Source organism: Poecilia formosa, unplaced genomic scaffold (assembly GCF_000485575.1).
Source record: "Poecilia formosa unplaced genomic scaffold, Poecilia_formosa-5.1.2 Scaffold85, whole genome shotgun sequence".
Classification (NCBI taxonomy): Eukaryota; Metazoa; Chordata; class Actinopteri; order Cyprinodontiformes; family Poeciliidae; genus Poecilia; species Poecilia formosa.
In genome coordinates, this window is record NW_006800024.1 from 481586 (window position 1) to 504517 (window position 22932).

The following is a 22932-nucleotide window of genomic DNA, read 5'->3' on the forward strand; positions in this document are numbered from 1 at the left end:
GTATCCACTTTAACTAAATAGCCCCTCAGTCATAATAGGCCTGTAAAACGCAAACTTAACAATTTCAGCAGTTAACCTTGTGCTTATCCACTCTGGTTGGCTTTATAAAACACCAAACTACTTTATTACAAACTTTTGTGCTGAACTTGGCTATTTGAAATCACATATCAGACAGAGACGTCTGGATCAGTGGGCAGATGAATGGCTCAATGCCAATGTCTACAGGTTTGATATTTCAAGAGAGAGATCACTCCCAACTCAGAGTAAAATCATTACCAGTCAGCTTTATATAGAACGGAAAATTCTACTTTTCAATACTGTAACTACATATTAGACAAACCTTAAAATAAATCCAGATGCTTGAAAAAAAACATCCATCATCAGGATGTTTCATAATAAAAAGGTCATTTATAATAAACCACTTAGTTTCCCAAATGTCATATATAAATAATGAATGTGAATTCCTGTCATTGAATAAATTAATCTTCATGACAGGCTGAATTGAAATGTAGAAAAAGTTTGAAAGTGATATTTATGGTGACCTCCTTGCAGGATGTTTGTATAATTGAGTTAATTGTGAATGACGTCATCATGGGACGAGAAGCAACTCATCACCGCAGGAGTATTTCTGTTTTCATCAGGATGGTTAGGCAGAGCTGTTGTCCACACGTGACTTATCAGATCAGCTACTACCACACTGAGACATAAGCTGGCTGAGGTAGGATGAGCTCTCTCTGTGTCTATGCTCATATGGATGGATGTCAAGCTTTATCTAGCCTTATTTTCCACTAGTGGATGGAAGAAAAGTGGGAAGGTGGGAGACTATCTTCTATCAGGCTCCTAAGGCTTTTCATTTAGAATTAGGCAGCTAGTAAGCAAAGTTTGAGCTGGGGATTTCTGGCCTGTGGGAAAGAAGTGAACTTGGTGCATGCTAACTCTCCAGCAGCCGTCCATGACTGTTTCTCAGGAACAGCTTTGATGTTGGTTTGGATGCATCAGTCTGTTCTGTGGTGTCTCACAGTTGTCCCTGAATATGACCTTCTTCTGCCAATCAGGGAGTATTGTGATGCCTAGCAGAATGCAGCCTTCACATTCTTGCCTTATCTCATATCCACATGTGTAACAACAAGCTAAGAATCCAGCTGGCTGTTTTGTAAGTGATATTTGTGCAAGTTCACATATGCCTAAATAGGCAACATTTTTTTATTTATTTATTTTTTTCCTTTGTGCTTAGGCCAAAATGTTTGCATTTATAAAAATGTGTTTCAAATAATTTAGTTGCTTGTCAAATGCTGCATTATTGGGAAATTGTGTTTTTCTTTAATAAAAAAAACAACAAAAAAACAGGAAACTTGGAAGCATAAGTACCTTGTGTTACATTGATTTAAATCTGGCATAATGCCTGCAGATATCAATGCAATGACAAAATCTATAATTTGAAATTTAACACTAAAGTATTCGTGGAACATGTTACACTTCTTCAATTACCAATATTTTGATGTACAAAACCCATTGTTATGAGTGTGATATGTTTCAGTAAAGCATAAAATAATGCAGCTGAAGTTTACATTACTGGCTGCAATCTCTTCTCCATCTTTTAATGGTGGCTCCATTCTGCCTAATAGGCTAAAAATTGTTTGTTTTCATTGTTTGTTTGTTTTTTTGTTTGTTTTATAATTTTCTGATATACTTTTTTTCATTGTTGTATTGCTCAGCACTACGTAAAACACCTTTTTAACGATGCCAACAAAAAGGCAAGATGTGAAATAGTTTAACCCTTGTGCATGCGAGGACTGAGGCAAACAGAGGACTGTGGCAAATGATACAAGTTTTATGTGTGTGGGGTCGGTTGGACCCCATTTCTAGACACAAGGGTTAAGAGTAATTTAATCCTGAACAGAAACACCTTACCAGATACATTCGTGTTTAATATTCATGCTTCTATATTTTTGTCCCACCGCCATTTAAATACAATAACTGCAGTTCTCTATGAGAATATGAAAATGTTACGTTAGTTGTCGTCTGTTATAGTAACAGCTGGGACTGGTAGTAACCATATTGCATGTTACGTTGATTCTGTAACGTCTTGAATCTTTATGTCTGAATAGTTATTTATTTGCAATACTTAATTTGCTTTGTGATGCCATTTCAGGAAAAAGTAGGAATTTTTCCTAAAAAGGTAAAAAATATATTTGAGGCCCCTTAAAGGTACTAAGATCATGTGCAATACTAACACAGACTGACTGTAATAATGCATACCTTTGTATAATCTTCGGAAGGTTGAAAAATACCAAAAATAGCTCAGGACAATAAATGCGACTCTTTGTTCCGTGTTGGTACAATAATGATTTCCTTGAAAAAGCCCACAAGTTTCCCAGGGGCCTAAAATCAGTCATAGCCCTGGTATTTTGGAGGATTATTAGTAAAGTTCTGAGTCTGTGAGCACTGGAAATAAAGGAGATGGACCTCTGCTGGGAAGCAACCAGAGTAGAGGCTGTAAACAGAGCTGTGAGAAACACAGCCTCACGTCTGGAACCTCTTCTCTCTTCTCTTTTGGGTCAGCAACATGTGCATGCACTCACGTCTTTGTCCGTCACCCCTGGGGTCAGTGGGTTGACGTCATGCCCCTCTCTGTGAGACCGTGTCATCAGAAGTTCATTACAGGCCTTACTTTGGCTTGTCAAACACTGATACTGGAAGCAAATCTGCAGACGAAAGATGAGAAGATCTGCCAGGAAAAACAAGCATTTGCTCTTCTTTATGAGGTAGTATGTGTTTTTTAGGCTTTCTAGTCTTTTTTTCCACAGTTGTTCAGTCTTAACTGGTGTACCAAATCACTAGATCTCCCTCAGATTTTTTTTTTTTTTCTGAGAACACAAAGTATGAGGGGAAACTGTAGTATTTTGTCCTATAGGTATTTGCCCCTTGCTGATTTAAACCGTTTTTACATACTTTTGTGACCCTTAAATGTTTTTGATCGTCAAGCAAATTTTTAAATCAGACAAGGACAATACAATACAAACGGTTTTGGAGTGACTATTAGACTTTTTTTGGGGGGGGGATAAAAGTCTTTCACATTAGTCTGGCCTTATGCAATGAACGTCTTCCTAACCCTACAAAGTAGTTGTACCACCAATTGCAGTGGTGAAAAGAAGTTGTTTACATTACTCTTGAAATCCCCAGACAAGTTTTGACCCTACAGAGCACCCGTCCCTCACACGGCTCCACCAGACTAGCGGCAGCAGCAACAAGTAAGCGTGATGGAAATGCATGTCTGTTGAGCTCTGAAGAACATTTGGCATCAATGGATGTCAGGAAGAAGCATTGTTGTGATAACAAGATGAAGGGAGAGTTGGACAAGGTTGGAGGTTCTTAAAGAGTCACAAGCCAATTTCAAGGAATCGGATATGGCTATGATGCAAAGTCAAGTCAAGTTTGATATGTGCAACATTTTCATAACAACTGAAAGTGATCATGTTATTTGATTGCGCTACAAAATGCGACTCTGTGCCAATACATGATAACCCTTCATTACCAAAATACAGCAGAAAAGACATTATTCATTATTTACAAGCAAAGTTTTTTTTTTTTTCATTAACAAATCTTTCAGTTCTGAAGCATTCCCACAGGATGACAAACCACCAAACTGGCTGTCAGTACTGTGTTTTCTTTTACTGAAATGCTGTTTTATGTTGGATATGATGTAACAGACAGAAGTCAGAACATGATTTGTTCATATTATGAAACATCTTCCTTTTAACTGGTTTCGTAGTTCTACAGGTGGCAGTCAGACAGTAATCAGACATGGGTGCTGCTTGTCCAATTAAACTATAAAAATGTGCTTAATTACAGTTAATTCAGGATTTAAGAAGGAGCAGGGCAGTATTATATTTTCATATAGAACAAATTATTTTGAGTAGGTATGAATTCAATTACCTTTTGAAAACTGTTTTACTCTGGTAATTTTTGTCAGAATCAGAATGCTTTTATTGTTATTGTACGGAAGCACAACTAAACAGTTTCAGGACAGCCTATCCAAATCTGTCTAATAGTAAATTTAGTTTTATGATCTGATAGGTGTGGCCAAAAAGCAAACACAGAATACATCTGTAAGATGAACAATTATTCTTCACCATACCGTATATCAAGTAGCATGTGCTAGGATGTAAAATTGTCTCTACTTAGCAGTTTCTGAACTCACTCTGGCAGCATTTCTGGCGTGCAGATACGTAAATTATACATGCACATTTATCTTAGAACAATTTGCTTTGAAAATTAGTGTTGCTTTTGTGTCGTCGTGAGTCATGCCTCGTCTCGTTCGCTCACCCGGCAGGCGCAGACAGCACATTCTGTACCTTTTTTACCTGGCACTGCTGATTACAACATGATCCGAGTTCTCCTTTTTAGGCATATATCTTGTTGATCTAATCTCTTCGCAATCTTGATGTGAGCTTATGGTTGCAACATTGCTGGAATTTAGAAATGGATGGACTTGTGAAATTCAGCGGATGTTGAACACATGCAGACAAGTTCATTGCCTTAATGTTACATTTCACAGACCAACCACAGCTGCTCTCTCAGATATTTAGCCATAACCTCCAGATGGATATTGTAACATGAGTGATTAGATATTTGTGATGTATTTAGCCAAGTCTCTGAGTACACTTAGAGATGTTGCTGTAGTAATGTGAGCTACGGTGCTATAAACACTGGGCTGCAGGGCTGTCGTGAGTTTAGACTTCATAATTAATGTTTTAAGGTCACTGAAAGGGGTGAAAGTGCCTTGGGGAAAGATGTGTCATTCTACAGCAAAAAGCCTGTCAGAGGGCTTCATGTAACGGCTGAGAGCAGGTAAACTCTGTTGGATCGTGACTTTCTCACCCCGACTCATTAGGAGCCTTTGTCTTGCAGAAGGCTCATACAGAAACTTGATTCTCTGTTTGATGATGGATTGTGTGTAATTTTTCTCATTTTGTTCTTTTTCCTTTTCTCCTATGTCACTGTGTGTTTTTGTGTGGGAGTGTGTTTACATGCCCCCTTGTGTGCTTTTGTGTGTGTATTACCCTTGAGTGTGTAAGATGGGCAGCACGGGTCTGGTTTGAAGTTTGATTGATTGTTATATCAGTGTTGATTATTATTCCTGGGTGGTGGGAATGGATATCCAGCCGTGTGCTCTGCCAGAGGACCGGATCACTTATCACCGGGCTGCCCTCCAGCCATGTCGTAACGCTTAGGCAACCTGATATTGTTGCTGTAATACTCTCATAATGTTATTCTGTGACTTTGTTGTGTGCTCCGTCATGGTCAGGGGGCACACAACATGCACCCCCTAAATCTATGGGAATTATGTAGTTTTTACCTTTATTCTGAAAAGGAGCTATTCGTTCAGGGATCTTGGTATTTATATTAGGGCTATAACTAATCAAGTACTCTACTGAATCAAGTAGTCAGGTTTATGTGTGCTTCCCTGCAGGCATTAGATACGTAAAACCACATGAAGTATTGAGCAAGAGATTCTGACCTAACGGTTCAGAATTCAACACCTAATTTACAAAGACACACAGACAGTCGAACACATTAATACTTGATCTTTCTGTAGTTTTAGCAGCAGATATTTATTCTTTATTTTCATTAGGTTCCATTTTTGGTCATGGTTTCATCTAAGCTGAGAACAGCCAAATATTTTTGCTATAGCATCTGCTTCTGCTGATGCTGTGACTCTTCCTCCATTACTTCCACATTTTCTCATCCTCATCTCTGCATCTTTCTGATTTATTTACTTTTTTCTTTCATCTGTTTTTTTTGTTGTTGTTGTTTTTTAAAACACTGTTGTCCTGACCTTCCTCTCTCTGGGTTGCAGGTTTTCAGAAAACTACAATGGCTGACCGATTCGACTGCGATAACTGCAAAGAATCCCTGTACGGCCGCAAGTACATCCAATCTGATGACAACCCATACTGCATCCCCTGTTACGACAGTCTGTTTTCAAACACCTGTGATGAATGCAAAGAGCTAATTGGCCATGATGCAAGGGTAAGGCTTCCATGCTGGCATGACCAGATGTGTATATAGCAGTGCTACATCGTACATGAAAAAAATTGCACGTGAAAAACGATGTATGAAAACCTCATATGTAAATTTCTTTGCTGTGTCCTTTACATGGCTTCAAAAAACTGCAAACAGGAGTTCTTATGTACTTCTACTAACAGTTGCTTTCTTCTTGCCACTCTTTGTTGAGTGGTTGACTCGTCTCCTACCTGAGCTATTGATCACTACAGCTTCTCCAGAGTTGACATGGTCCTCTTGAATATTATTGTGATAAGTACTTTCCTTGCCCAGCCTGTCAGTTTGGGTTCAGATTCAGCTGTAGCTTAATCCCTTCATTTTCAGATTATGGTCTGAACAGTGCTCTAAGCTGTCCAGAGTGTTTGGGAAATTGTTTTTTTTAGCTTAGCTGCTTTAACCTTCTTTACAACTTTCTCCCGTGACCTGCTTGTTGTGTTTGTTGGTTTTCATGGTACTGTTTGTGCACTAATGTTCTCTAATAAATCTCTGAGACTCTCATAGAACAGCTGCACTTGAACTGAGTTTCAGTTGCAGAAAGGTACTAAGTAGGAAACTTCTGAAGGCATTTGCTTGACTGGATGTTATTTAGGAGCAAAGAGTTGCTGAAGACAAATTTTCTTACCATGACTTTTACATTTCTATTTGTTTTTGCAAACCCTCTTCCCAGCTTTGTGGCAATTAGTGTTGGTCTGTTGCATAAAATCCCAATGAAAAAACATTAAATCTTGTGGTCGTAACCTAACAAAATATGAAAAAAGCTCCAAGGATTTCAGTTCATTTGTAAGGCACTGTAGGTTCGCCTTGTTTCGCTTGGCACTCTGCGCAGAAATCTGGTTGTCACTTTAAAACTCCTCTCTGCTCCTGTTGTAAATATGGGTCCATGTTTACTTTATGTCTTCCTGTCATTCCCTTATTTGGCCCGTTTGATTCCCAAGTTACTGACAGCGAGACTTCATATCTGTGGAGTTTTTACAGCTGTAAAAAATGACTTCCACTCTCTTCATTGTCTCTTTCCCTTTCCGCTTCTAGGAGCTCTTCTACGAGGACAGACATTATCACGAGCATTGTTTCCGTTGTTTCCGCTGTGACCGCTCGCTGGCAGATGAGCCCTTCACCAGCCAGGATGACGCGCTGCTCTGCAACGACTGCTACTGTAATGAGTTCTCCTCCAAATGTGTCGCCTGTGACAAGATCGTCATGCCAGGTGAAGGTGAAAATAGATATAGCAATTGTTTTTTTTTTTGTTTTGTTTTTTTTCCCGCAAATCTGATTAAATTGTTTGGTCTTTTTTTTTTAAACAAGAAAAAGCCATAAATCCATAAAAAAAAAAGATTTGGGAACTTATGGAAATATTTGTTTTACAATGCATACTTTTATTTTCCCTCATGTACAAAGCCTCATTGTTCCTCCTCTTAAATACCATGTAGTATGCAAACTTGAATGATAATAGGCAAATGATTTTGGAAAATACAAGAGAGGTATCTAGCTGGGTTCAGCGATGAATGAAAGTAGTTGGATATTAGATGAAACAGAGAGGTGAGAGGAAGAAAATTCAGAAAAAAAGGAACAGGAAAAAAAAATAAACAAGCAGGTGCCAAGGTCTCTCTGGATCACTTGTTGTCTATAAACTGAATCCTTGGGTATGGAAGCCTACAAGCAGAACTAATGACAACAGGAGATAAAGAAGTCAGTTAGCCAGCACCTATGCAGCACCTTGCAGAGCCCAGAACAATTCCACTGCTGTTTATTTAGAAAAGCTCAAGTGGCTCAAATTCAGAGAGACTGCTGATAAAATTTTGTAGAAATTTTATGTCAAACATAGACTCTTCCAGCAATCTTAGGAAAAGTTTGTAGGAAAAGACAGATACCGCAGAAAACAGTCAAACCTTTAGTCATGCTCCTACTGATGTCATTTCACAAAACTGTGATGTTTGCCCTGCTTTTTGGCCATTATTTTGTGCATGCTCTGTTTTTTATGTCTGCACCAGATTTGTGGCATAGATTTCACTGAATACATGAAAACAAAAACACACCCATTAAGTCATGCAACCACAATGAAAAAAAAAATCACATCAAGAAAATAATTTCCTAATAAAGCGCTCCAGGGCCTGACCAGATCAAGATCATGTGTCTGAATCAGAGGGTAAACATATTCAGGATTGTATTCCCAAATTAATAAGTGATGTTGATGAATTTGATGACAGTGGATCAGTGCATTCTTTTTCCTGATTTACTCAGAGGGAAACAGACATTGTTAAAATGTGATGTTTTCTTCGGGCCTAAACCCAAAGATAGAAGTAAGGCTGCTGATCGTTAGACATATTTTATATAGCAGCTGTTTATTGAGGTTCAGCAGTTACCTTTATTGTCTTCTTTGTTTCATGGTATTAGATACATCTTATTTAGTAAACATGGGGGTAAAAGAATAACTCTTTGGTTAAAAAAAAAGAGGTCACTTACTTCTTGTTTAAGACTATCAAGGTGCTGTAGTGTGAACGACCCAAGTTTCTGCTGTGGTATCATTGTTTTATAAGGTGTCAACTTTTAGATTAATTAGATATTTTCTTTCAAAATATGCTGAAAACATGAACACAGAATATTGATTTATGACTTGTTCTGTTTTACTTCAGCAAAACAAAATGAATTCTTGCAGCATTCAGATGTTGTGTGCAGAATCGTTGGTCGCAAACTCATTCAGCATTACCTGTCGCAGCAGGTAATGCTGGAACCCCTTAGCTATCACAACTACATGTTTACTACATGAACTTTTTTTTTTTACTATTGTATTTAAAGTGATTTAACTTCTCCGAGTCACTTCATAATTTGCTCCCCACTGTTAATGTTCTCAAGTTGATATCCAGCCAGGACCCAAAATGTACAACAAGCAGATTCACACCTCCAGCTGACACGAAAGCATAAATGAACTCACAGGGAAGTTGTGAAATCGTCTTTAGCAGAAGTTTTTAACAAGATTATTTGGCTGAGCTGCCTAAATGCTCCCATTGTCAGTGATATTCTATTTATCCTGGAGTCAAATCCTCTGACAAATACAGAGGCTGTGTTTCCGTCCCTGATCACTACCATCTAAAAACGTATCTCAAGTTTACTTTGGAATGTGAAACTATTTACTGCACAGGTTTTTGTGTGTTATTTTTCAAATGAATAAATACGTTTAAATACATAGCGATCTAGGAGTATATATTATTTTCGTCTTTTGCACCTCTGAGGAACACTCTTCAGTTGTTGTGAAACTAGATTTTAGACTTTCACGCCGGTCCTTGTTTTTAGCTGTGCACAACAAACAGCTCTATTATCCACCTTGAGCCACAGTGAGTCCTGCATGAGTTTATAATCTGGAAAGACTTTTCCAGGTTATTTTCATGTTTTTGATTAGGGAGCAGTGCGGCACAGAAAGTCTGAAGCACTGAAACGTAAGCAATCTGTGGAAATGTCGGCCCCACATAAACCACTGGATCACAGCATAATAAACTCAACATCCAGGGGATTTACAGGAAGATCAATTGGCTTGCGTCACAGAGGGAAAAACTATTACTTTTTTTTTGTTTAAAGCTTGCTGCCACTTTCTTGCCCTAGAAAAGAACCATGAGTCTGTGGTATTCGTATTCAATCAGAGTATGAAATACAAGGGTTTTTATATGCTGCTGTGCAATCAAGTATCTTATTTCCCATTTTAAGTGAACGCCCTGTCATATTTTATTCCTGTCGGTCTCCTTTTTTTGCAGGTACAAGAAAATTGGAGTATGCTGGCTCCACATGGCACGAGGGCTGCTTCATTTGTCACAGCTGCGAACAGCCGATTGGCTCCAAGTCCTTCATTCCTGACAAGGACGACCACTACTGTGTGCCCTGCTATGAGGAAAAGTTCGCTCCCCGCTGCACGCGCTGTAAAAAGGTCTGTAAATCTGTCAAATATCTACAGTATAACATGGTTTCCATTATATAAGGCAGAGGAAAAACTTTTAAGCTGCAGAAACCCATGTGAGAAATGATCCCACATTTGTTCTGTTAAGGCCCTGGCTAAAGGTGGTGTGACCTATCGGGATGAGCCGTGGCATAAGGAGTGTTTTGTGTGCACAAACTGTAAGACGCAGCTGGCGGGTCAACACTTCACCTCCAGAGATGACAGCCCCTACTGCCTGAAGTGCTTTGGCAGCTTGTATGCCAAGAAGTGTGAGGCTTGCAGCAAACCAATTACAGGCAAGATGAAAGTACTTTACTTCATCCAATTATGTACATTTGTGAAAGTCAAAAACAGTCCCTTAATAATTAAGAAAGCTTTATCAGTTGGTGTGCTGTAGGTTAGAAGAACTTTTTTTGCATGAACTGGGAAAATCTCAGAGATAAACCTTGATTGAGCTTTATGGGGAAAACGTAGGCATTTTTTTTAGTGGCACAAACTGAAAATAAAGTTGCACAAATAGGAATAAAAATAACAGCAACAAAGCCTTGACACATGACAACTACTTGAATTATTTCCAAAGGTCAGGGCTAAAAGTTTCTACTACTGCAATTGCAGTGAAAGTTTGTTCTTCAAGAAAGTTTGATCTTGACTCAAAGATACTAAGGATAACTTCCCCCCGCTTTTTATCTGCTTATTTAGTTGAAAAGTAAAAAGATTTGATGTTTATATTTTGATTCCAGATAGCACAACAATTTTTCCTCATCTTTCATTAGGGCTTAACATATACTGTGAAGCAGTTGTTCAAATAACATAAAAATTAGAACCCATTCTAGATCTTTTCAAACAGAAAAATGCTTATTTGGCCCAAACTTCACTACGACCAAGTCTGCCTTTGTGCAACTAAACTCATTTAAAAGATCAGTCAGCAATCTCTTAAACCCCAGACTTCTTGTTCTAGGATTTGGAGGAGGGAAGTACATCTCATTTGAAGATCGTCAGTGGCATCAGCCGTGCTTCACCTGCTCCCAGTGCTCCATCTCACTCGTGGGCGCTGGCTTTTTCCCTGATGGCGACAAGATCCTGTGCCGTGACTGCAACAGCAACCTATAAAGCACTTACTTGACCTGATCTCACCATTCCTTTTGTTCTTCAGCAGCTTTTTTAAACAACCCAGATGTACCATGGAGGGTAGCAGGCTAAAAATATTCTGCCTCAGGTCATTTTAACATAAAGACTTTAGTTTCTCAAAAACCTTGTCGCGTAAGAGGAGCTACGTATGTTAGTGTGCAAAATCGTGATGTTGCAATGTTGTTTGCATACTTCAGCGAAAGTTAAAGATTGAGTGCCTTATTACCAACATTATTTCTATGTTATTTAGTGTTTAAGTGAAAATCTGCAAATGCTTGCCACTTTGCCAAAAATGTCTTAATTAATATTACTTCAGGGCTCTAAAGAAAAGACACAGAACACTGATATAGTATAAAAATGACTGCGGTCTATATTTCAGTTGTATGGTGGAGTTACTATTCTAATGCTCTTATAACTGCAGGTCCATACATTTTGAATGTTGCTTTTTGTCACCTTTCTCTTATTGCTTTATTATCTTATGCCTTACCTTATGCATTTTGAACAGGTTACTGTATACAGTGACACAGAAGGAGGTGTGACACTTTTTGTAAAAAGTGGCCAAATATTGGACATACTTTTCCTTAAATTTAAAGTGAAAACATGTAGAAGATTTCTTGGTGTAGGTAGCTTTTGGTTTTCAGGACGTTTCATTTGCACTTTGGAAAAGATGTGCTTTTTTTGCTTTCATTATTTACTGTTATGTGCACATAATTACACAGTTGAAACACATGGCAGAAGCAACAGATCTCTTTTTGCCATGTGTCTGCCTATCTTATTTTACATAAATGTTCAGTTCTGCCTTCTTTTTTTAATATTTTAATGTGTATTTTTATTATCTGTTCACAAAGAGTCAGTATGTTTAACTTTGAAAGAAAATGCAAAACTGTTTTGCATTGCAAAAGTATGCATGCCTTCATTTGCCACTGTTTCATTACTTAATTTGTTGGGTTTGTTATTGTTAGCTACAGTCATGTATGTCAAAAATTACTGTGTTGCATCAAACTATTTGCACTCTTAGCAATTTCTTCTGTTTTTTTGTGTTTTGTCACACATTTTAAGTCATTAAGCCAAATTCTTATTTTGGAAAAAGATAGAAAAGGCAGTTTTGACATCATAATTTTATTTATTGAGGTAGAAACTCCATATACCTGGTACACTGTGAAAAGTGGACACTTAACAACTGGCTTTGTAACTCCTGGTAGCAGCAACTGTCACCATGCATTTGCATTAAGAGGCAGTGAGTGTTTCAAGGAATTTTGTCCAACGGTTCTTTGCAGAATTGTTTTATTTCAGCAACATTTGATGGTTTTCCAGCATAAACTTATTTTTTAAGTTAATTCCACAGCATCTCAATTCAATTGAGGGTTTTGACTTGGCCACTCCAAACCTTTCTTATTGCTTTGTTTGTTTTTTGAGCCGTTCAGAGGTGGGCATACTGGGTGGTACAGATTACCATTCTGCTGCATAACCAAAGAGTGCTTTCAAAGTCACAACTTGACAAACTGATGTCCAGACAATTCATGGTTGCATCACTTATTGCTGGTCATCCAGGTCATGAAGCAGCAAAGCAGCCTCACCATCACTTTACCACCATGTATGACTGCTTGTGTACTGTTCTTTTTCTTAGAACTGTTATTGTTATGAAAGATGTAACAGGATGCACATCCTCCAAAGAGTTCTATTTTTGCCTCGCCAATCCACAGAATATTTTTCTAAATGTTTTGGGAAAGAAGATGTTGTTTTTGCGGATGAGATCTGAAAGATCACCAGTGATTTTCACCTTGAAACTTTCCTATTGATACAATTTTCTTAGTGTTAAATAATGAACAAGGAAATTAACTTGGGTAATTGAAGCCACTAACTTTGTATGTTGGCTAGGCTCTTCTGTGATCTTCTGGATGAGTCACCGATGGGCATTTAGAGTAATTCTGGCCATCCAGCCACTTTTCAGAACAATTTCCACCTTTCCATGTTTTATCCATTTATGGATCGTGGGAAGATTGATATCAATGCCTTTGTTTACATTTTGCATTTTGAGCTTTTTTTAATCCTACTTTATGTTGTCAGAGAGATTTTATTTATGTGTTTTCATTCTTCATACAGGTCAGGCAGCAATTAAGGCTGGGTGTGGCTAGTGAAATCTAACTTGGCCTTTCCAAAAGTTTTGTTAATCATAGTAGATTTATAGTTACTCAAGGGAGGCTGCTAATCATTTTTAACATAGTTGTGGGTTGGTATGCATAGCTTTTATCCCTTCTAAATGAAATCATCTAGATTTTTTTTAATCATTAGTCTGGTAATCTTTCTCTGGCATTAAAATTTGTTTGATGATTTAAAACTTTCAAGTGTGACAACAAAAAAAAAACAACAAGAAATCAGTAATGAGGCAAATACTTTTTTTCACAGCAGCACAGTTATAATATTTGTTTTGATTATTTCAGCTTTGATGCTGGTGAGTCAGAGTTGTTCCAATACATGTTTGAAGATGAAAAATATGCCATCAAAATGATAATCTTTTTAATTTACTGTAAATCAGTTTGTGATTGTTGTGGATAAATTGTTGCTTCTATTTTTAAAGATCAATTAAATAAAGTGACACTGACTGATTTGTGTTTACAGCTTTCTTATATTTTTAGATGTTGTGGTTATGCTGAAGATCTATTGCTAGACTAAGCCAGCATGGCTTTCTGGTGACTTGTGTTTAAGGCCTAAGCCAAAGAAAACCCCTTTGGAGTGATCAAAATGTCTTTCTAGGAAAGAAAGTGTGTGTGAGTCCAGCTTAGGAGAGAGGGGGTTTGAAATTGTGTGTGTGTGTGTGAGAGAAAGTGTTAGAGAAAGCATGCATGTTTAGCAGGAAGTAAAAAGCGAGTGTATTCATACACTTAAGAGAATCGTATGTGCAAGTACAAAATACATAACAAAGAAGCTCATGTGTGTCGTTTTGCCCCTGATTGGACATGAATGCACTCCTGTTTATGCTGAGTCGACTGTTTTCCTGCCTTGATGGAGTGCACATACTCCAGATCCACTCTCCTGTCGGCTGTTGGCGAAATGTCCTCCTCCCTGCCTCTGTTTCAGATTTTTTCACCAAAAAAGGAGATGGAAAAGTCATAGCTGCGTGGGGGAGGGCAATGGTGGAGCACAGAGAGAGAAATGAGTGTGGGAGAAAGAGAGGAGAGAGACGGAGAGGGAGGATGTTCACATCTGGAGTTACTCCATGGCACTTTCATCTGGAGGGGGGTCAGCTAACACGCGGCCCCCTATGGATTTACTAGAAGAAGGGACAAGAGGGGAAATGATGGGCTAACATGAAGGGTCAGAGGCTGAAAATGAACTGTGTCAGACAGGACACACACTCTAAAAGCAACACAATCATGGCAGTGGTTATACAGATCATATGATCGGTCTTAAATGAGGATCTCCTTTTCCATTTTCTCGTTTTTCCATGCTAAATATGTCCAAGACAAAAAATATATATATATCTGATCTTTTTATTGCTAGATTTTCTGTAAGTTGGTCAAATGGTTCAAAGATTCTGTTTTATTCAGCTTCACCAGCTGTTAATCACCACTGTTAATCTAAAATGAATCTATATGGCTCTTATTTAGGATGCGAACATAAAAAGGGAAAACAATGTCTCATAATCAGGTTTATCTATTAAAGCTACCAATGATTAGGTTAGAGTCCTTGTCAAACGGCGTTTTGACTAAAGTACAAAGGGTTGGAGTCCCAGTTGACGGCGTCTCAACTAAAGTTCTACAGCTTTTTATTTCTCTTTCTCACTGTTTACATTTTCATTATGTTTTTCTTTAAATCTCTTTCTCACATGCTGTTTTTATTTTAATTATGTAAAGCACTTTGAAATGCCTTGCTGCTGAAACGTGCTATACAAATAAAATTTGATTGATCAATTGATTGATTGAAAGATCTAATAATCTTAAATTTGTTTAAGATGTTATCACTGAGTAAAATTGTATTAGTGTATTAATAAACAATCCATGTTATACATTCATCAGTATATCAATCAATCAAAAGAAGTGAATTATTTTGTCTTTTCCAGGACTTTCTAACAATTTCAGTCAAATCCAACAGGAAGTGATGTCAGTGTGTCTATATTTAAAAAAAAAGGAGTTTCATTTCTTTACCAGTGCTATGATTAGGGGTTAGCAATGGGAAAATGCAGCCTCAATTTTACTGCCAAATATTGTGATACTATTATTTTCAGTTAACTCACATTTTGCGTTCAAATCCCTGTCCGTGTAGTCTTACTGACTTTTGGAATTTTCTCGCCATGCATCTGTAGATTTGAGTACTCCTCCCACAGTCACAAAACATGACTCTTGGGTCTATAGTTGTCTTCAGGTATGAGTGTGTGCATTCATTGTGGTTTGTCGTGTCTGTGATCTTCCACACATCAAACTTTCACTGATGATTGTAACTGTCACAGCTGCTGCTGACCACTCGCACCTGATCATCCCCACCCTGATCTCCAGCTGTTGCCATATAAGAACAGATCTTCCTCCTACACAGCATCAGATTGTTGTGGAAACCCTTAGCGGTAACACCTTCAGGTCTGTTGTACATACTAGAGCGATTTGCCCAGTTATTAACCTGTCTGTCTCCCCCCTTCTGTCCTGTTGCCCTTCCTGTCCCCAATCCTGACCTACTCCACCGGATTTGGACCTCCTGGCTTTTGGCCCTCCGTCTGTCTGACCCAGAGATCTGGAACTGCCTGACCTGGATTTGGATTCCCTGGCTCTGACCCTGGCCTGTCTCACTGTGAAAAAGCAGAGCCCTCAATAAACACCAGTTCTGAATTCACTGCTCAGTCCCTGCGTCCATCAGTGCCTGAACCATGTCAGTAGCTCAATATATTGCAAAACTCTAACAATAATTTATTCCTAGTTAGAGATACTCAATCATCATAATATTTATGAAACTGACCATAAGTTAACACAACCAATCTGTAAATCAACTGTTAATGAAATTTGTAGACAGTATGTTAAAAGGGATTTCCTATTAGAAGTAACTAATAAATCAAACTAACTTACTGCACTTGTAATGACGAGTAAAAAGCAGAGTGTCTAAAGTAATAAGGGAACATTTAGAAGTTTCATTAGCTGAGACTTTAATGGTTATCAGATTGCATCAGACCTTTATAAAACCCTCCATGAAAAGATTTCTGCTCTCATATCAGTTTAGTTCAATGCTTGTCTACTTCTCCTCCCTGCAACAGCATGCATATGATACAAACCCAATATAGTGTGTTATTCAGTTTTTCTGTCTCTCCCTTTTTACTTCAGGCAGTTTTACTCCCATCGTCTCACCCTCCAATAATTTGCACTCACCTGCTGTTTATTGGTTGATGGTTGCCACAGTATTTACTGGGCCCAGCTGGTTTGGTTAAATGCCAGAACATTGTTGCTCTGCTCTGCTGCCATTCCTCATCGTTCAGCTTTATTGTTCAGGCTTATTTTCGCCACAGTTTTTTTTTCTCACAGCTTCCTTGTTTTGTTTCAGATTTTTTTGAACACGTGAAGGTTTCTAACGTTTGATAATTTCAAATCATAAAACTATATATAGATATTTTAAATTATAAAAAAAAATAAAGTAACATTCTTAACAAAGTTTGCTCCTCTAAAAGGAGTTCAAGCTTTTCAGACTGACTTTAGGGCTCATTGTCTTTTCAGTCCCTTAAGAGCACTAATGTCTTACATAATTAGATTAATCTAAACCTCAAACACTTAATGTTTGGATGTTTTAATGACTTTTAGTGTTTTGATTAAACTGGAGTTAGTGTTACGGCATCATGTTCAGCACACTAAAGTTTAATAAGCTTATCTATCATACACAGACGTGTCTAAATCAAATGAGATTTATGTTATCTGTCCTGAATGACAGGGAGCCCAGTGGAGCTGATATCTGATTCTGCAGTCGCATGACATACTTTCTTCATTAAGTTATTGAATAAAAGTAATTGTTTCCATTAATAGATGGAGCTTATTATGAAGTGTTTGGTTTCATTCACAAACTATTTCCCCAGGTGGACAACATTCCCAAGCACTCAAACCTCTTTTTACCATGTGAAGAGAAAATATTGAAACTCTAACTTAGGATTGCATCTTTTGTGGAAATTAATTTTATTTCTGACCTTTTGAAATGAAAGATAAACTAATCGCTTCCCTCCTATGCAGAAGGACTATGATAATACATGCAGCTCATTAGAAGATTTTGCGAACAAAATATTTATAATAGTTTTAGGCAAGTGAGGAATACTCCCATTTTTTTTACTTCATGAAGAAGGTTTCTCAAATCAGTAGCCGCGTTATCAAATCTGTAATTCGCATAGCTCAGGAGTCTTCAAATCCAGGCTTTGAGGGTCGGTGTCCTGAAAGTTTGAGATGTGTTCCTGATCCAGCACACCTGAATCAAATTGCAATGACCTCCTCAGCATGCAGTCATGTTCTCCAGACTCCTGCTATTGACCTCATTATTTGACTCAGGTGTGTTGAAGAAGAGAAACGTCTAAAGGTTGCATGACACCGGCTCTGGAAGCCTGGGTTTTAAGAACTCTAGTATAGATTATATCGGTCCACACTTGATTGGTTCAGAGTGTTGTATTTCTGTTTGTTCAATTCTAAGGAGCTCTTAATGGTATTTCAGGTAGGGATACAAGATGTATTGGCACCTACATTGGTATTGGATAATATTAGTCTTTGTTTTTTTTACATATTAGTATCGGTCCAATAAATAAAACTTTGCCAATATGAACAACCAATATTTATTTATTTTTATTTTGTTGCCGTCTGTTTCTAGTTGGTTCTATTCTCCCAAAAGTAAAATGTTCATGTCGGTGTATCCCTACTTTCAGTTTTTAAGGTTTTTTTTTTTTTTTTTTTTTTTACATATTAGTATCGGTCCAATAAATAAAACTGGGCCAATATGAACAACCAATATTTATTTTTTTTTATTTTGTTGCCGTCTGTTTCTAGTTGGTTCTATTCTCCCAAAAGTAAAATGTTCATATCTGTGTATTCCTACTTTCAGTTTTTAATTAATTTATTTTTTTTGTAAACAGATTGATGGTTTCACTCGATTGAAATTTAACTTTATTAGGTCAGACTAGACTGCATCAATCTCTCCTTTAGCCACTAATTTGATCAAATAATGTGGTTGACAAGGAGGGTCAAAGCAATTTAGAATTTACTCACTAAAACACAAGTTTGACATATAGCTATTATTTTAGTAATTTTACATTAAAAAATGAAGGCTTTTTGAAAAGAGACTGCCACGTGTCAAACAATAAAACACAAAGTCAGGTTTGTGCATCTTTACTTCCTCTTTCTTTTCTTTGCTGGCCTGTGTATTTTTCAACTTTGTGTTCGGTGTCCACTTAACAAAGTGCTCCGGTCCACCACAGCCACGTCTGTTGCTTAAAACCTCAGTAGACATTGGCTTACCCAAAATGTCAGCGATATTATACTCTTCATGGCAATTTAGCATTTTCATTGTCTTGCTAACTGCATGTTTGCAGCCTGAGGCATTGCATGATGGGGAGAACACAATGTTTAAATCATGGGCAGCTTAGATAATGATATATATATATATATATATATATATATATAGAATGTGTATTAGAACACGCCATCAGAGGAATTGACACTCTTATGAGTTCATCAGCAATTTCAAAAACTCCATCTATATGCAGGTCTGACGTGGTTCTGGCGACTTTGGCAGGGTTTGAAGTTGGCCTCTGTGGTTTAGGCCTGGCTTTTGTCCTTTTCATTCACTCCCAGCACAGGTCAAGGAGTTGCGCTTGTGGCAAGGTCTTCAAACTGTTGTAATGCGTGCTCTCAGCAAGAAAACAAATCCTTGTTTTTCCAGAGCTCAGGGCTGGATGTGTGTGCTGCTCAGATCAGACCCAAGTTTCTGTCATTGTGGCTGTCGGGTCTCTGCATGTTTTTACTGTCATAAATTGTATAGAAATGTGAAAATTACGTGCAAAAGTAGTACATAATTCTTGATTTAATTTTAAACTTTACTTGGAAGATGGAAGTGTGACTCTGAGAAGTATTTCTTCAGCTTTTCTTATCCCTCAGTTGTTAGGTTCTGTTCCTCTCATCTTTAGTCCGACCCCGGAATGTTTTCAGATGAATGTGATTATGTGAGTTAAGTCCCTTCACAACTTCTCCTTAATTTTCTAAAAAAAAAAAAAAGAAAAAATATTATAATCTGGACACTTTTTTAAAAAATGTATCCCTCACTTTTCTACTTTCTTCCTTTTTTAAAAGCACATTTTACACAATATGCTGTCACTGTCCGGTACAGGGAATGGTAGCACAGCCGAAAAGCCAAAATAAAACTCCTGAAAGACTAAGCAAGAGAAAGCCTGTAGAACTACTAATGAAGACAATAAAATGACCTCCTTTGAAACAAACCTTTGAAGAGCCTTATATCTGTGACTCTTTTCATAGCTAATCATGTTATGTTTAAATGCAAATAGAAAAATAAAGGTATTGGAATCTGTTACCTCATGGTAACTGGTTATGCAGTAAATGTCACATTTACACTCCACTTCTGTTCACTTGCATTTTACTCCCACACTCCAAATCGCACATTAGCTGCAAAATGTGTCAGCACACACAGTCTGTTTGTATTGGTGCCATTAACTCTCTCCATGCACATTTTGCACGTTTGTGGAGCTGTATGCGGTTTTGGAACCAAAACGCTATATTGATGTGGAATCAAAGGAAAACTAAAACTAACTGTTTCATGGTTTAAAGCCAGATGACAAAATGGTGAAAGATGAATCAAATCAGCCAAAACTGTTGACAGAAAAGCTTCTGCTTCAGTAGAAATAACATTTGTCCACAATCAGATAAATATCTCAGCATTTGCAGGGTTTACAACAAAGAGGTGAACTGAGGGTAAAAAATAAAATTGAAATTTGATGATGCCATCTTTTTTTTATTTTTTATTTCAAGATGGCTTTCCATTTATATTCCCATGGAGTTGCTCACTCCTGGCAGTTGGGCTGCTTGGTTAGAGCAGTTGCTTTGGAGATAAAATGTCTGGTATGCAAAAAGTTTGAAGAATGGTTGCTGATGATCAGCTGTATTTCAGTGTCTGATGGGTTTAGCTGAAAGACAGACAGAGAGCTTCAAAATTATTGTGAAGTGGTCATCTGGTTCATATGACAAAAAGAAAACCTTTTTTCTGTATGTGCTAACAGAACTGCAGATAGATATGAGATGTTAAATGTATTTTTAGCTATACATAATTACAAATAATATTTTGGAAAAAGTAAAGGCTAAGGCAACACATAAAGATTTTAAATGAGCTGTTTCTTAAAGCTGTGAGAGAATTTTTCAGGTTTGTGTAAGTTAAGATTTCATGTCCTTAAAATGTTTGGTCAGTAAAACTGCAAGTGCTTAATGACATTATTGGTAAAACAAATCTTGTGACAAACTGATAAGGAATGTGTCACGAAAGTTAGAAAGTAGAAAATGAAAGTCACACATCAATGATAACAGCCAAGCCACCAGAGGAAAGCAATTGTCTCGTTACACTGAGGGGAAGAAAAAAAAAAACATCCTTCTTAAGCATTTACATTTTGATCACTTAAAATATTATAGGAAGAAAAATAATAATGTATTTATAGATTTTTTTCACCATGATTCTACTTAAATACAGACTGACATTTCATGTTAAATCTAATCTTTTTGCCCAGTGTTCCTTCAAATGTAAATAATAATAATAAAAAAATTAAATAAATAAAACATCTGTAATTTGTTTTAGAAATACAAGGTTTTGTTAAGATTTTGGAATACCTGATTTGGGACGTTGCAAGGTGATTAGATCATTTGTGTCCCAATAGAGCCCTCTGGTGGACATTTCTTTTATTGCAATAATTTTCAAAACTGATCAAAACTAATGTTGAAAAATTAAAAGGTGCGTGGCTTGTTTCAGTTCCAGTCAATTCAATTCTGTCCTTGTTTTTTTTTTTTGGTTTTTTGTTTTTTTTTGGGTGGGGGCAGGGGGGTTCTTTACCAGGGTCCCAAAAAATGGATGTCAGGTCAGTCACTCCCTCTACTTGCCCTTGAGAGTGTATATCATGTGACTGGTTGTGTCTCATTTATTATGCATGCCCGAAAGAGTGGCTAGCTGTCTAGGAAGAATCCCAACTACTTTTCCTTTGACTGCTTGAAATTAGCAACAACCTTACACAACCTAATTATGAAAAATGAGACCGTTGGTTGGATGAAGTTTCAAAAATAATTTCTCAGCATGAAATATTTACTCCTTTTACCCATCAAGCATAATATTTTCTAAGAAAATATTATTTTTCCTGTTTTGCTGTGATTCTTGTTACTTTAACATTATATTAGGATTAATTTTGTGGCTCTGGTTTGGTCTCAGATGGTGTTCTATATTTAATTATTCCTAGTACATCTGTTCTGTATTTAAATCTGTTTCTGTTTAGATGTGTGGTAATACTATGTTTTTTCCCTCATTGTTCCTATTTTAGTTTAAAGTCTGTTTAGAAACTTTTTCCCCCTGTATTTTATGCTGTATATCTTTCCATGTCTTTTCAATATACCGGACTGCTTCATTTAATAACCCACCTGATTCCTATACTGCAATCACTCCTCCCTTTATTCACTGTTCTTTTCAGCTCTTAGTGGGTCTTTACACCAGCTGGTGTTGTCTTCAGTCCTCACTGCAACTGGACCTTCAGCAAATCCCTGACTCATAATAATTGCATCTTTTTTTTCTTTTTTCTTTTTTTTTTTGTTCTCGGTTATCATTCAACTAAAACATGTTTTTGGTCTTTCTTTCTCCTAGAGTTCAAAAAAGTGATCCAACATTGTACTAAACATCTGTTATCACCCATGTTTTTTTTTTTTAACAAAAGTTTTACAATCATCCAAAGCTAGATCTATTTGGATGCATTAGAGTCAGATATTTGTTTCACTCAAAGTAGCCAACTATTTCATCAGTAACATTTATGCTTCACCATAGCAGAGATTACTATGTTTACGCCATAAAGTCATGTTTTCTATCCAATATACACAAACATTTGGATATTCTTCATCTGTCGGAGACTTTTCTCTTGTGATGCTGATATATCCAAAAGGGGGCAGTGTAAATCAAGCTTTGTGGCTTTCTAAAAATGTTAGATTTAAGTCGCAAAAGGGTCTTGACTCCATTTCCAGATTAATTTAGAAGCCCAGAAATATGTGACTGATAAAAAGTCACATATTTGTGACTCATCAAACAGCTGTAATGTCACAGCTTTTATTTCAATTTAATGAACTTTTTGGTTAATTATAAAATAAGGAGTTTACCTTGTGTTTGGGAAGAAGAGGTTTGTGGAAATATATAGAGATCCATCACGTTACAACTCTTTTCAAAAACTTAGAACTACATCCTTTGTCTAATATTAACAGTCTTAAAGGCAATTCCTCCAGGGATTTGGCTAATTAAAGACATTGTTACTTATTCAGCTGTTACTCAAAAAAAACCCATCTTGTTTATGCGGCTAAAACTTAATTTGGTATAAGGTGGAGCTAATATGCTGGCACACATAAAATAGGAAAAAAAGGCCTGATGTGACATTGTGAAAAAGACTAATGGACCTGAAATGTGCTTCTTAAAAGAAACTATGGCCGTGGCTTTAAATAACAAAAATGTAACGAAATTCATAAAGAACACTCTAACGTCAATTTTTTGGTTACACAGGCAGCATTTTTCAACACTCATTGACACAGCCACCTACAGTTTGGAAATATCTGCGGTGCGCACAGGTTTCAACC

General features: G+C 37.1%; 1 protein-coding gene across 3 annotated transcripts in view; it reads left to right on the forward strand.

Moving 5' to 3' along the window:
* The window catches only part of fhl3a (four and a half LIM domains 3a), a 34298-nt gene extending 20576 nt beyond the window's left edge, over window positions 1-13722 (forward strand). For 2 of the 3 annotated variants that reach the window (XM_007557212.2, XM_016673915.1), the window contains exons 2-6: window positions 5861-6033; window positions 7096-7276; window positions 9810-9979; window positions 10098-10284; window positions 10947-13722. In XM_007557212.2, the coding sequence (XP_007557274.1) occupies window positions 5878-6033; window positions 7096-7276; window positions 9810-9979; window positions 10098-10284; window positions 10947-11098 (846 nt within the window). In that variant the 5' untranslated portion in view covers window positions 5861-5877 and the 3' untranslated portion in view covers window positions 11099-13722. The remainder of the gene's footprint in view (window positions 1-5860; window positions 6034-7095; window positions 7277-9809; window positions 9980-10097; window positions 10285-10946) is intronic. The other variant, XM_007557213.2, reaches the window with a different exon arrangement.
* The last annotated feature ends 9210 nt before the right edge of the window (window positions 13723-22932 follow it).